This window comes from Xenopus laevis, chromosome 8L, assembly GCF_017654675.1.
Source record: "Xenopus laevis strain J_2021 chromosome 8L, Xenopus_laevis_v10.1, whole genome shotgun sequence".
Lineage (NCBI taxonomy): Eukaryota > Metazoa > Chordata > Amphibia > Anura > Pipidae > Xenopus > Xenopus laevis.
The window spans coordinates 30,383,945-30,399,697 of NC_054385.1; the positions used below are offsets into that span (position 1 = coordinate 30,383,945).

The 15,753-nt window shown below is 37.9% G+C and overlaps 2 protein-coding genes across 2 annotated transcripts in view; one reads left to right on the forward strand and one right to left on the reverse strand.

The window, feature by feature from the left end:
* ophn1.L (oligophrenin 1 L homeolog) overlaps positions 1-15,753 on the forward strand; it is a 141,625-nt gene that overhangs the window by 11,709 nt on the left and 114,163 nt on the right. The gene's annotated exons all lie outside the window — the stretch shown is intronic.
* On the reverse strand, positions 295-11,146 carry yipf6.L (Yip1 domain family member 6 L homeolog). Its single transcript, NM_001097837.1, is given in 7 exon segments — positions 295-2,605; positions 2,809-2,966; positions 4,700-4,825; positions 5,997-6,039; positions 8,348-8,426; positions 9,260-9,388; positions 11,051-11,146. Coding segments are annotated over 7 exon segments (699 nt in total). The 5' UTR covers positions 11,093-11,146; the 3' UTR covers positions 295-2,483.

Genomic DNA, 15,753 nt, shown 5'->3' on the forward strand with positions numbered 1-15,753 from the left:
AGCTTGTGTGACAGTGTGCTTTCTTCCAGTTTAAAAATTGCTCATCTCCTGAAAACTAGAGGAAAACTTGTTGGTGTATTTGCTATTTCTTTGCAGAAACCATCCATCAATAAAGTGGCAAAATGTTCAAGCTGAAATTAAAAGGAAGTTGAAAAATGTCAACAGTTTCGCCCCTGAAAACAAACAGAGCAGGGCTGGGAAATGAACTCAATACTTTTCAAAAGATGATGCAAATAATGTAGATTCAATAAAGAACTGGGGGAAATGATAATGAAGCAAGAAAACACACTTTGATGGGTTTAAAAAAAAAACTTTAATAAATTAAAAATATAGAGATTGTAACTTTTAATTTAAAATAAATGAGAAAAAAAAATCAAGCTAACCCCCATCCCACAAATTACTCACACCCAGAAAGAAGAGAGGAAAAGCTGTCAAAGGATGAGCTCTTCGTACTCCAAGTCCAACTGCCAGGCCCCCTTGCAGACTTTGGCTGCTGAGAGCTATAATTCTGCATTTGGCCAGGGTAAACAGTAGTGTTCTAGTACTCGTGTCTCCATTCACAATTGAGGGAGAACCCTATGCATAACTAATGTAATTATATTAAACCTACATTGTTGTTTAAGTGCATATAGCTTGTTATCCAGCATGGTATGGATTCCAAATCTGCTACTGTATATACCATAATCCAAAGATCAACACACAGCCATATAGATACCTGCACAAAATATGCTGTCTGACATAAATGTGCTTGCATAGATATCTTCATATGTCTTTTACCCAAAACCACTATTATTGTGTTTCTACATACACAGATAAATACACCCTATAGTCAACTATCTTGTATAGAAATGCCTTTCTCTTGAATCTTTTGTGCCCTATAGCTTACTTTGGTAAGATTAAATTTGACTGCCCAAATTTCTCAGTACAATAACAGTTCACTAAACTGTATAACCAATTGGTTGCCCAGTACAATCTATTGTGCACAAAATACCAGTCCTGCTTTCAAACCTTTGTAAAACTGCCCTCTACAGTTAACGGAATATAATGTACTTAGATAGGGAGGACAAGACATACTTTGCCATCCCTCTATTGGGGGTGATCTGCAAGGAGCTCTGTTTCTATTATCAATTCTTTATACTGAATTGTTTAAATAAGAAATAATATTCATGTGTGCCGAGTATAAATCGACAAATTCTATAAATCAATTGGATCCCATTTGGAGTGATACTTATATTTAACATGGAAGGTAGTGTATGACCTGATTGGCTTGCGACAAGGTTGTCTTCATGGTGGAGACTGTGGGGAAAAAGCCTTTTGAGCAAATTTTTGAAAGTGAAAAAAGAGATTTGGCCGCAGGAGGAGCTTCACTTTTGCCTGAACAGTATATTAGCGAGAATATTTATCAAATGGTGAAAATATATTTTAATAAATATGACCCTAAATAAACTATACAGGTCTGTGAATGGAGACCAACTCTTTTTTTCCTTTACTAAATATGCCCTGTTCTAGGGTGCTGCTATTTATAATGCAGAGTTCAGCCTGCTTCCTTCAACTGTCATTAGAACTCGAACTCTAATCACAGCCATTTACTCTCAGAGGGTGCTGGCAGTTTGTCTTCAAGAACTGAAGTGCTGCAGTTTGGAAATTACTGCCACAGTACTAAATATGAATTTGGTCTTACTGGAGTTACTGTGTTTTACCAGCATTCTCCTACCTACAACTAGTGCTCCAGGGGATTTTGAGGTGCCAGGCTAGTTGTTTGCAAAAACAAAAAAAACAAAAAAAAAAACATGTTCATCCACCCCATCCAAAAGGTTTACTTTTCAAAAGAAAATGCAAATTCCTCCACAAAAAAAAAAAAAAAAGTCAGTCTGTTAATTTGTAGGTTTCTCTTATTCTATGGATGGTTCTTTCCTTCCCCAAAGATCCTAAAAAGCAGCACAGAAGATCCATCCCATGTAAAAGTGTTGTGGGTTAAATGCTTTTAGGTGAATCCATAACAAATATTTCATGGTAGCTTTTCCAGCTCCTTAAATGATCAGATTTTAAAGCATATATTACATAAACCACGAGTGTAAGTTAACCCTAACATGCATGGGGTTCATTTTGGCTCTTCATTGCACCAAAGCTACAAGAAACTGTGGAAGGCATCATTGTTGTATACACAACTGAACTGGGTTTAAATACAAATATATATTTGTATTATCCTTTTTTAAATATAATTAACCCCTTGCTACTGATCTGTAACCCATGCCCCGGCCAGCTACTTTTTTCCCTTTAAACCCAGAAAGGCAGTCAAGGAAAGAAATTTCTTAATTTTAGTGCAAGCCTTTTTTCCCCCAAAACAAAGTGACTTCTTGGACACAGTGCCTTGCAGCCAGATTTCATTTAACATCCTTTGACGTTTGTGTTCGCAGCAGACATATGGTGCAATCCTCCTGGTTGAAATAATCTTAGATCTGATCAAAACTATGGCGTTTCTCCTAGCTCACGGTGTTAAAGGTCAAGACCATCCAGCTGATGACAAAATAGAAGAGGAATATGGGATAGACCGCCAGAGCTCTACGATTTGGTGGCTGACTGTCAGCTAAGAAGGCAGTGGAGGCTGAAATTAAAGAAGAAAATTAAGACTAATTTGAGAATAAGAAATGTAAACTTAAATTCTGCACTCTTCACGACTATAAAATGGTACACTAAAATGAACGCATAGAAAAATACACATTATGCATTTCAAACAGATTTCCTACAAGCACAAATTGGTGGTTTACTGCAGGCTGGCACAGAGTTTAATTCTAAATGTTTACTTACCAAAAGTGGACCAGGCAAACATGACTGTCACTACAACTAGTCGGACGATGAAACTTGCGGTCTTGTTACTCAACAGAAGCATCAGCCTACACACCACCATAGCCACGGTCAAGGGTAAGATGCAATAACCCAGCACACACAGACTTTGGAAGAAGGAACTGTAAGAAAACATCTGGCAATGAATTCATTTAAATTTTAGAAAATGTCGGTAACACCAGAAAGCATTTAATTTAAAGGGGTGGTTCACCTTTATATTAACTTTTAGTATTTTATAGAATGGCCAGTTATAAGAAACTTTTTAACTGGCCTAATTTTTTAGTTTTTATAGTTTTTGAATTATTTGCCTCTCTCTTCTGAACCTTTCCGGCTTTCAAAAGGGGGTCTCAACTGTAGACTACAGACCAGGTGTTTTTTTGAAAGCCCTAAAAGCATGATGCCAAAGTGCCCATAGCAGCCCTCCATAGACAAAAGCATATTGTACTTGTTTTGAGTTGCTGTTTTGGTGCTACATTTTCCAGCTACTAAAAACATGGTGCTTAAAGGGACAGTAAGACAAAAAAATTACTTTTCAAGAAATTAAAATTATATACTGTTGCTATGCATTGGTAAAAGTGAGTACTTTAGAAAGACAGGCTATTGTGTAGCTATGGGGGCAGCCATTCATGTGAAAAAAGGATAACAGGCACAACCTACTTGGCAGATAACAGACAGGCTCTGTATTAGCATACAATGGGATTCTACAGAGAGCATCTTGTATCTGCTATGTTTCCTTTGCTTTGAATGGCTGCTCCCATGGCTACCGAGCAGCTTGTTTATGTAAATTATAGAAGTGTTTCTAAACACACCAGTTGTACCAGTGCAGGACAACAGTACATTATATTTGAATTACTTTAAATTTTTTGGTATTATTGTTCCTTTAAAGAGTGCACAGCATCTTTGTTTGCCTTTACACTTAATTGACCAAAAGCACTATTTCTTACATACACTGACCCAAACTACCAACCTCTGGTTAATTTGCAAGTTTTGCCTTGAACACGTTTACTTCCCAGCCATTGCAATCACTCTGGGAACTCTGCATTGATAGGTAATGCTCTTCTACAGTAGCAGTGAATGGAATGCAGAAAAACAGATTCTACATTGTTGGTAGGTTGTTAAACCCTTTGTCAACAATCTAGAATGTATGTGCTAGGCAGAGAAAATCCGAATGCTGAAACACTTACTAACAACTTGTATTTGCTAGGGCTGCTGTAATATTTACCAAAAACAGATATATATGGTAACCATTTACAGCATGCCAGTACCTCACATCCCTTTTTGACTTCTTTAGGAGCACTGTAAAAGTATTGGCATATCACTACTGTGTGCTGGCCTAAGATTTTATTAACTTAAAGAATAAAGTATTTTTATTCTTTCCTCACCTTAATATATTTAAAGGAACAGTAACACCAAAATTTAAAGTGATTTAAATTAATGAAAATATAATTTAATATATAATATATTGTGCTGCACTGGTAAAATTGGTGTGTTTGCTTCAGAAACTCTACAATCAGTTATGTAGAAAAATGTGAAAAGGCACGGGATACACAGCAGATAACAGATACGCTCTGTGGTTTACAATGGGATTCTTTAGAATTTATCTGCAATCTGCTGTGTATCCTGTGCTTGAATGGCTACCCCCCCCTCCATGGTTACACAGCAATATAGTTGTGTAGTGCAGAGCAACAGTACATTATATTGTCATTCCTTTAAAGTACTTTCATTTTTTGGTGTTACTGTTCCTTTAACCTAGATTTCCTCCCATTATATTTAACCCAGATCAACTCATGCTAGCCTATATTATCTCCTTTTTTTCCCTTAGAGTATTTTGTTTCCCCCTTAGTCTAGTACTTACATGGTACCACCAAGCAACTTGGAGTTTAGAGTGATAATTATAGCCCCAAACCAGATGATGACAAAAACTTCAGCAAACTGAGGTCCTCCGTCATCTTTGCTATCAGCATTGCCGCCCTGCAGCATTCTGTGACAGAGACAAACAAATCAAGTAAAAATGTTTTGTTTTACATATTCCCTTTATTAATCATTACATTGCTCCCAAGACCCAAAGCTGTAAACATAAGCATCTACCAAATACAGGGTTAAAGGAGAGAGGAGTTATAAATCAGTCGGAGAGAAACCCGGAGACGCTGAAAGGCAAGCTCAAAGGCCATTAGTGCAAATACGAGAGTGGGCTCAATCAGTGTAACCAATTACATGGTGTATTTTGTAAACTGGTAGTGTGTAAATCTCCCCAGCTAGATAAACAATAATGAGAAGTGTAACTGATGTACGTGTCATATTTAATGATATTATGGAACTTCTATAGTTCTATTCAGCAATTGGACCTCATACATAAAAATCACAACATATCACCTATACATAGTATACCATAAATGTTTTGTTGTAAAGCTGAAATAAAATGAAATTATGTAAACAATATCGAATGCCTTTAAATTTAAAAAATGCAAGTACACATTCCTCGGTTTTAACAGTTTGGCGTCAATGTACAATGGAAGGGAATGGTGTTTAAAGAGAAGGAAATCTACAGAGGCAGTCTATTGCCAATAGATTAAACACAATAGTGCAATCTAGAATGCTATATTTAATCTGTAGAATGCTTTACCATACCTGAATAAAACCGCTTTAGAAAGTGTGTGTTTGTTTAGGATAGCAGCTGCCATATTAGCTTGGTGTGACATCACTTCCTGTACTAGTCTCTCTCTGCTCACTCATATAGCTCTGGGCTCCGATTACAACAGGGAGGGGAGGAGGGAGCAAACGGAGCATGCTCAAACCCAAACCTCTGAGGTTTGAGCTGAACACAGGAAGTCTGATACAGAAGTTCACGTGTACTTAATAGGACAGAATTGCATTATTTATTTTGACAGAGAATTCAGAGCAGCATTACTTTGAGGGTTTACTTGTGTATTCATATAGACCTTTATGATAAAGCTTACTTAGTTTTAACCTTTCCTTCTGCTTTAAAGAACGGTAACATCTGTCATTTCATACCCAGGCTATTTTCTATGATTTTCACTTGGTCTTTTAGGTTGTTTACAGAGCATCAAGAGGAGAGTGCACTGAACCCATAATAGAATTTTATGAATTTCATGAATATATGTAGTACCTGAGAGAAACAGTTAAGTACTTACAAGGCAAGTGAAACACACAGCACCAGAGGACCCCACAAATCCCCTAAAATGAAAATTAAAAACAGGAAATTATTATTAGACTAAGAATATAATTAGAAATCTTTAATCTTATTAAACATATCTGAACTCCCAAAGCTGGTTTGGCCCTCCCAGATATGCACTTATACTATTTGGCGGCGCAACTGTGCCACTTAACTACATGGGTAGAAAACTCACACCATAAAGTACTGCATTCACTTTGGGCTCAGCTGACAGGCTTTATTGACAATCCAGTAAGCTGGGTGCTAGGAAAATCTATTACCACATCCCAAGCATTGACTTCCCCCCCTATTAGTTCCCTTCGTAGGGTATGGAAAACGGCTAACACATACCTTAAAGCTCCTGCCACAGACCCTCTTACGCCACTATGGAACAACCAAGATTATTCCCTATTGGTAAAATTAGGCCCTATGAGCCTCTGGTCCGACCGTGGGGTGACTACTCTAGGAGATGTCTGGCATGATGGTAAACTAATCTCCTTTGCACAGTTGAAGGATCAATTTCAAATTTCGCACAACCAATGGCTGACCTTTCACAAGCTCAGTCGTGCCCTTAATATCGTACACAAGCGTCATGCCATATCGCTGTCCACAAACCCCTTCTTGGTGTACATTAAGAGGGGACATTCCAAAGGCCTGGTTACTATGATATATGCTAAGCTGCTACAAGAGGTGCATGGAAGTGAACTAGTCGAGCTACGAGCTAAATGGGAGGTGGACGTTGGCAGTATCTCAGATGAGGAATGGCAGGAAGCACAAGAATCCCCACAGTTAGTATCTCCCAATCACAGATTACGGCTAATTCAATTGTATATTCTCCACAGGGCTTATTACACCCCAGTCAGGCTCCACTATATTGACGCCAATACCCCGGATGTCTGCACCAGGTGTGCCTTGGATAGGGGAACTTTGCTACACATGCTGTGGAGTTGCCCCGATCTTACTTTATACTGGAGGGAAATACTAGATACTCTAGAAAGGGTTCTTCAGGTGACAATTACCAGAACACCTAAACTATGTGTCTTAGCCATAATACAAGATCTTAAGTTAAACCAATATCACTCCCTCTTTCTCTTGGAGGCACTATTACTAGATAAGAGATTAATAACTCAGAATTGGAGAGCAGTGACCCCTCCTACCTTTTCCTCATGGAAAGCTATAATGCGGGACACCTGTAGCACTGAGAACTTACTGTATCTAAAAAGGGGAGTTCCCACTAAATTTCACAAAATTTGGGGTCCCTGGACCGACATCTACCCCCAACACCCAAGACGACCCTTAGCAGATCAAGATTAGGAGACAGACACTACACGAGGTCATTTATTCTTATACTAATAGTACTGTGTTTGTTATATGGCATGCTTCCTATTTTGTGTTTAATTCAGATATGTGACATGTAATTCTATGTGCTCCTTTTTCTGACACTTTTGATGTACACTGTTTGCTTTATTTCTTCAATAAACTACCCGAATTTAAAAAAAAAAAAAAAAAACATATCTGAACTCCTCTTTGTTGCATAAACACATTTTGCAGTGATCAACAACTTTGTATTAACTGTGGTGCAAGCCAAACCCCTCTAATCATGACCTCTGTAGTTGTACTAACAATATGGTAGTAGTATGGCAGATGGAGTGGTGCTTGGAGCAAGAAGCTCTTTGTCGCTTTGGCATTGCTTGAACCAAAAATTAAAACAAATCATCTAAACTGGCAATTAGATTCTGAAAGTTTAAAATATTTGTTTAGAAGTACTAGTCATGGTTTTATTGCAGAATGCTTGTTTTTAGCTGTGTTGAGTTCAGCCATCTTATCTGTCAAAACAAAGCCTCACCAAAGGTATTTTGTTCACTGGAAATTTAAATACTACATAAATAAAAAACTACCCCAAAAGCTGTAGAAGAAAACATAGGTGTTTTTAAATAAAAATATAATGCTTTTAGGGCATTCCGACTTTGTGATGTTACATTATTTTTTTAACAAGAGGTCACATTATTTACCTCCGTTTGTGTACACATGGAAAACCATTTTAAATCCAGAAAATACAAATATGGGCACTGATCCTTTTTATCTGCACTCTGGACTTGACTCTGATAAATGTATCTTTTACTTTAACCCATTCATTGCTTATAATAAGCAAGACTAGATATAGATTTACCAGTTTAAAGCAAGGCTGCTAATTCAACACCTATAGCTACACAAAAGGTTGCATTGACAGTTTCAGGATACCAGCAATTATGATAAAAATGATGTTAAGCAATGGTATAGTCCAAGAATTATTTCTTGTGGGTACTGAAAATAATGGTTCTGTATACTCACAATCTCTAAGAAGTGATGTGCTCTTTTTAGGATACATAACATGAACAAACTTATTGCCGACAGCCTTCAGGTCCCGCATCTAAAAAAGAAGATGGATGATTTAATAATGTTTTTTGTTATACCTTTCATTAGATGCTATGTGCAGGTTAGTAGACCCAGTGGTCAGTGGGAAGCTAAATGCGCATGGATTTGCATGTAGGGGCCAGACGGAGGTTCAGAGCAGTAAAATTAATATAAGATGTCTTTTATCTTGGCAAAAGGATAAAGATATTCTCTAGTACTTCAAGGGAAGGTAACATAAGCTCATGTATACCACGGCAGCAGAAAGTCTGTGCAGCTCAACTGTTACAGGATTACGGAATGGATTTTTTCCCATGATCATATACATTAAAATGATGTATATTTGGAAGAGCGAGCAATAATTTGCGCTTATGTTTGTTACAGGTAAAATGGAAATTCTGAATTTTTAGTGGAAATTTTTTTTTTCGTGATTTATTATACACCAAGGCCGCTAAAAGTCCAAATCTGAAAATACTCTCCAAGCAGTTGGGGTCCTGTAGAAGTCAATGGCAAAGGTCTCATTTCAAATTTATCATGATATCATGGTCTGTGCTGAGTTTCAGGCATAACTCCAATATATTCTGGGGTTTCGAGTGATTTCACGAAAATTTTTAGCTTTTTCACAAAAACCCACATTTTTCGAGTTTTCCCAAAACAAATTTTATCGCGTTTTTTTAAAATTATGAATAAGGTCAAATCTAGTTTGTTCAGACTTTTGTTACTTAAAAAATCTGAAAAAAATCGGATTTTGATAAATAACCCCCGTAATGTAATGTTTAAAGAACATATAAACATGACATAAAACAATTTCTATTGCAGGAAACCTCTCCCAACTGACTAAATTATACATACTATGGTGTCTTTAACCGGCTCATCCAGTGTGGAAAAGTCATCCTCTTGTGAGGTTGAGGCCATGGGGACAGTGATCTCCCCCTCAACCGGAATATCTCCTGATATCGATACATTTGATAATCCTGCAAACTGGAAAAGTTCCACGTGTTACAACCTCCGAAAACATTTAACATAGCCTTTTATGCTGAAAAAAGCGATAAACCATAATGAAACAGGAACTGCATTAACTTAATATTGAGCCCCTGGAAGACACAAAACATTTAGAATTGTTATATCCAGTAAAGTGCCAATTACAAAGTGTGCTGCATCTACAAAACTGGTTCATAATAAATGCACATATTCAGATATGGTTAGTCAATTGGATATGGTGGGCATTAAGCATTATTATGCACAGGGGCTTTTGTTGATATGCAAGGGCAGAGCAGTCAAACTTCAATAGAATTCTACCTCCATGGGTTAAATACTGTGGTGCTCTATCTGGGAACTTTGCTGCTCTTCAGTTCCATACATGTAGCAATAACAAAGAGAAATCAGATGGCACTCTGATTTATTCAGATCTCTGCACAGAGGCAGACTAGTGAATATAGACTTTTGGGCAGAATGATGTAGGGAATAATACATGAGACCTTCAACAATGCTGTAATGTAAAAACTGATAAAAATGATTATCCTTATGTAGCACCACGATATTCTGCAGCGCATTACAGAGAATGTACATCATTCATATCTGTCCCTACCCCATTCCTTTCATATTCACAAACAATAGGGCCAATTTCAACAGGAATCAGTTAACCTGTCTGTATGTTTTTGGAATGTGAGAGGAAACCCACGCAGACACAGGGAGAACATACAAACGCCTTGCAGACAGTGCCCCTTGGCTGGAACTGAACCCAAAACCCCAGAGCTGCAAGGCAGCAGTGCCAACTATTGCACCACCAAAAATGAAGCATTCAGCGTTCCTGGACAGTCATGTAGTGTCCAATGGCAAATTTTTCATATAGTTAACATCAATCAATCAGCAGCTAGCAGACCTGATAGGGAACTGAAGCTTGTCTCTGGTTATGTCAATGCAGGGCTGCGATTGGCTATTACCCTCCTACTGTGCTTCTGGCGGGCCACGCCCACCCCTCATTTGAAACAGGGACTATGGCAGATCTATATAGAGCTCTAATAAAAGGGACATGTTTAGATAAGAGTAAAACCAGCACCATATAGATATTATTGTCTACAATTTGTTCTGCCATAACACTGCCTATCCCTAGGACTTTTTATCCAACCTTATCTGCTTTATTTTTTTTAGAATTCTTCTGGCTTTATGATCAATTCTAGCATCAGTTCTGTACAGTGAACATTTTTGAATGGTGATTTAAAACAAAATGGTGCTCAATTCCCCCACACTCCAAAAACATCCAGGCAGGGTAATTGACTCCTGATAAAAAAAAAATTACCATATTATGTGTAACTCCGAGTGACAGGCTCCTTGAAATGAAAGCAACGATCTGATTGGTTGCAACGTGTATTTACACTGGAGCAATTTAGCGCCTGTTTTAGTAAATCAGCTGCTACGAGCAGACGACAGCGGCCACTGCTTTTGTTCACCCTCGGCTTCAGGGACTGAATTATTCTCAGACAACTACCAGGTAAAAACTACTGTAAGTATTGGGGCAGCCAAACTGGGCCATAACAGTAAAAGTCGAACTAATAACCCCCACCCCAAAAATGTTTGTAAATGCCGTTTAATCAAAGATCCCCTCCAAAGTTGTACATTCCCCCCTTCACTAGTGTTTCTCACCAGCTGCTTACTGCCGTCTCCAATTCCCTCTGTTTCCGCCATGTTTTTCCTTTCTTTCCGGCTGGCTGCTGAGACGTGGAGTCGGATCTAAATACGTCACCTCTATGCTCCGAGAACTTCTTCCGCCTTTCTGTCGCTTGCTTTACGCGTAGACGTTCGATGCTGACACGTCTCTATGGCAACGCAAAAGTGCTGGGCGTGGGCTTAGCGAGCGCCTGCGCAGTCATTCGGAATTTTCAATTGGGCGGAGATTATTAAGGGGATAGTAGGTTAGGTGCGCCGTTCCGTGCAAGTCAGTTTGTAGCGTTTGGCGCCGGTGATGGTGCTTCTCAATCTTCTCCCAAAACGGGCCTAGGCTGTAGTCTGATTAGGGAGAGTCATTTTTGTCGGTTCCTTAAAAGTACAGCTTGGGGATTCTGGGTGTATATGCGGTGAACATGTGCAAAATGGCTTCCAGCAGTTCCATGTGCTATTGGCCTAAGGCGAAGTGAAGTTAAAATCAATGCGGGTACAAATTATAAAGTCCAAATGCGCTTCTGATTTATTTGGCAACATGGTGGACACATGTTTGTCAGGGTTGGGCTGGCATCTGTCAGCACTGTACAGTGTTGGACTGGGACACCAGGGGCCCACCCAAAAACCTTAGACCAGGGGCCCACTCTCAGTACTAATATTCTTCTATTTAGCCTCTTTGTTCTCATAGAAATATGGAATGGCCAGGAAATAGGCCAAAAATTTAGCTGCATGAGGTTCCAGTGATACCTGGGCCCACCGGGAGTTTTCTTGGTATCCCGGTGGGCCAGTCCGACACTGGCACTTTACATCATACAAATTAATGATCTTCCATTCCTGTGTCATGGCCACACTTTCCCTTTATAACAAACAGATAAAAACCCAGGGAAGGAGAAATAAAAAAATGCTGAACTTGTTAGGTTAACAAGGGACAGGGTAAGAAAAAATGTGCATGTAGATAGGAGAAAAATACTGGAATCAATTGGAATTATTTTTCATCGTTTACAAGGGATCTTTGCACCTGTCCATTTCATATTTTTTAGTAGTAGAACAGTCATTATTTCATAGGAATCTTGTAAACCTATAAAGATTGTCCTTGATTTACAAGTAGCATATTGTAATGCATAAAAAGGGTTATAGAATGAAGCAAGAGAATTAGAGGTTTGCAATAGGATTTTAATTGCAGGAAAAAATAGTCAGCAGCATCATGCAAGTAGCTACAGGGAGCTGTTATATTTAAAAATATTTATCCTGTCAGCAGAGGTCAATATTCATAGTTATAAGTGAGTTGACCTCAAACTGGCAGAACCTACAGATTAAAAAAGACAAATCATAACAAAGGAAAGATAACAAGGGGAAAGGGTTGAAAGAGACAGGCTAAGAAAAAAAGTGTACGCAGATAGGAGAAAAATATTGGAATTATTTTTCGTGATTTAGAGTGGGATCTTTGCACCTGTCCAAACTCATGTTTAGTATGAGACCAACTGTAATTTTTTCATAGGCCGCTGGAATCTCTTAAACCTATAAAAATTGTCCTTGATTTACAAGCAGCATATTGTAATGAATAGAAAGGGTTATAGAACGAAGCAGGGGAATTCGATGGTTGCTATCAATTTTAATTGCAGGAAAGCATTAGTGGGGAAAAAATACAGTCAGCAGCATCATGCAAGTAACTACAGGGAGCTGTTAAATATTGTACCTGTCAGCAGAGGGCAATATTTATATTTATAAGCGAGATGACCTCAAACCGACAGAATCTACAGGTTAAGCAGGTTCAGGTTTCAATTAAATCTTACCTAGGTGTGTGTTGAGTCTAGACTGGGCTAGGGTGGAGAAAGTGATCTGTTTATCTTTTATGCGGCTCCCTAGTTCCATCTTCTTTGATATTTACTGGCAGCATGCAGTGGGATATTACAGGTAGTAATTACTGATTCTGATTTTTAAACCTGTTGGTAGATCTAACCACCAACCATTGGACCTAACCAGGGTGGGGATATACTATCTTGGGACATAATGACGTCTTAGTAGATGTTCTGAGAGAAAATTGCTCTCAGATAAGAGTGAATTGTAATTATATCTGGCTAAATAGATATTTATTTGGTCTTGTTTTTCTCAGTCAAGAAAGGGAAAGTCAGTCCGAATAATAAATAAATAGGTTAATGTACAGTGCATCCTCACCAAAGCATATCTGTATAATGGATTTGCTTCTTGGGATAGTCTTGTAGAGCTGGCACCTCTCCTAAATTTATGCACTTAACTGGGGTGCAACTTGAGAGTGGTCTAATAATGGGGTCTCTGGTGTTTTGGGGGCATGTGAAAAAGCAGAAAAGCACCTCTAGAAGGATGAGTTGCAATAAATAAAATAAATTCTTGTTTACCATTTGTTTGCCTACAGTTGTATATGTAGATGATGTGAAGTTGTAGTAATATAGTTCTGGAAAGGACCACCATTAAATAAATAAGTTTGGGGGTGCTACAACCAAATGGAAGTTTGCCTATTCTTCCTGCAGAGCAAATCTACTAAATTACGAGAGCACTCCAAGCACTCTAAGGCATCATAAAATAGGCAATAGTTGGTGTTCTAGTAACTCCAATGAAACATAGTTTTTAATTTAGCAAATGTTAGCATGCCCCCAGGAACATAAACAAATTAATTTTATTTATTTCAGTTGACATACCAGTTATTTCATTCTTCTACATGTGAAAAAGTTTTCCAAGACAGATGTCCTTGTTCTTATATTTGCTGTCATCTCTGTTTTCCACATATTTTCTCTCCCGGCTAAGCAAATTATGTAGACTAAATGAACATTATGGGGGTTATGTACTAAAATCTGAATTTATCTCATAAATAAAAAAAGGGGACCAAACTCCCATGCCTGATTTTGCCTTATTTATTAATAAAATAACTTGAATAAATCAGATCCGGAAAAAACCCAATGAAATCGAGCGAAACCCCAATAAAATTGAGCGAAAACCCAAATCATATGATTTTTTCTTACTTTTTTTTCCCTGAATAGTTTAATTTTTTTATGATTTTGCCTGAGAACCTCGAATTTGACGGATTATGGGGCAAAACCCAGCGCAAACCACAATATTGTCAAATTGGGATAGGGACATCTCCAATTGACATATACATGACCTCGACAGGTCTGAGATGGTGGATTTTCGGATTCAGGCTCTTTGCAGCATCAGGCTATAATAAATCTCGAAAATTGTTTTTTTTCCATGAAAAATTTGAGTTTTTGCCCCAAAAAGACCAACCATATAAATTAGAGGTTTAGTAAATAACCATCTATATGTATATCAGGATAAATAAAATAAAAGTGTGGTTTCATTGCATGAAATGAGCTTGCATTAATTCATTGCATAACATCGAGCCTATGCTAAAATTCGACTTGTGGCCCTTTCCTTTTTGCTCTCAAAAGGTACCTATGACCTTTGACTCGATTCTCACTACCAAATGATGATGTTCAAAAATGCCCTTCCTCACCTGCGGCCCTGTTCCTTTTTTTGGGTGGAAAATGTGTTGTCCATATCAGATGCTGGCACTGGGCTTTTGTTATGATTCAACATGTCGGTCACTGGTTTTTAGAATACAACCTTTTGTACCCGTGAGCCACATTCTAATGTAAAATAGTCTCAGGTATTCCTAGGGGTTGCAAGATAAGTTGCCTCCAAGACTTGTCTCAAAGCTTGGAATTAACAAAAAAAAGCACCTTATCTGTGACCACTGGGAGTAACATCAAAAAATCCCATGGAAATGAATGTAGGGAGGTGGCATTTCACGCTAACATACTGTGGCAATCTCTAACTTCACTCTTTGATAAATATAACCCATTGCTTTTATTTTGCCATATTTACCTCTGTAATGGTACTTTCCCAAAATGTTTGTAAAATATATGTTTATCCACAGCATGTTCAGTCTAAGAATTTATAGGGGATGTGCAAAATTCAACAGCTTTTATAAATAGCGTTAGCTGAGGCCTTACTTACAGAAAATGAAAGCCTCGCATATTAAACCCGATTTCCTATACACGTGACAAGACAAACAGTTGCATGTTTTGAATATTTGGAATGTGCAATATCCTTTCAGCTGTCAGAAAGTTTGTGACATCGATAAACCGATATAACCCTCACTCGCCAAAAGATTCTAAAAAGGATCATCAAAATATTTCTCAAGACTTAAATTAGAAAACACTTGTTGGAGATTAATGTAAATAAAGTGTAGCACCCCTATAGAGTTTCAACATCCAACATGTGCCAAAGTCTGTCCATATGTAGTATCCATTCATCAAGTACTGTCTTTTGGCACCAGCAAGAAAATCAATATCCTAGTGGCACCAGGCTTTGAATTTAATTAGGTAAATCTAACAGGATGCCTAGTTGATCAATTTTGATAAGCAGTAAAATCTCTTTTATGTGATGGAGTGTATGCCTGTATGCAATTATTTAGTATTTGTCCGTATTGCAGTAAATAATAATAAACAAAATGTTCGTTGGGAGTGACTAGGCTTTTGCAGCATAATGTGGATGGCATACCAGAAAATATTCTATAAAAATAAATGTTCTCAAAATGTTTGCTGTGGAATCACAGACAGGAAAAGAAATAAAAAAATGTAAATTCTGCTTGATTATGAAACTGGAGGAGGAAGAAGGAGAAGGAAGTGTAGTGCCCAAGCAATACTTGCTCA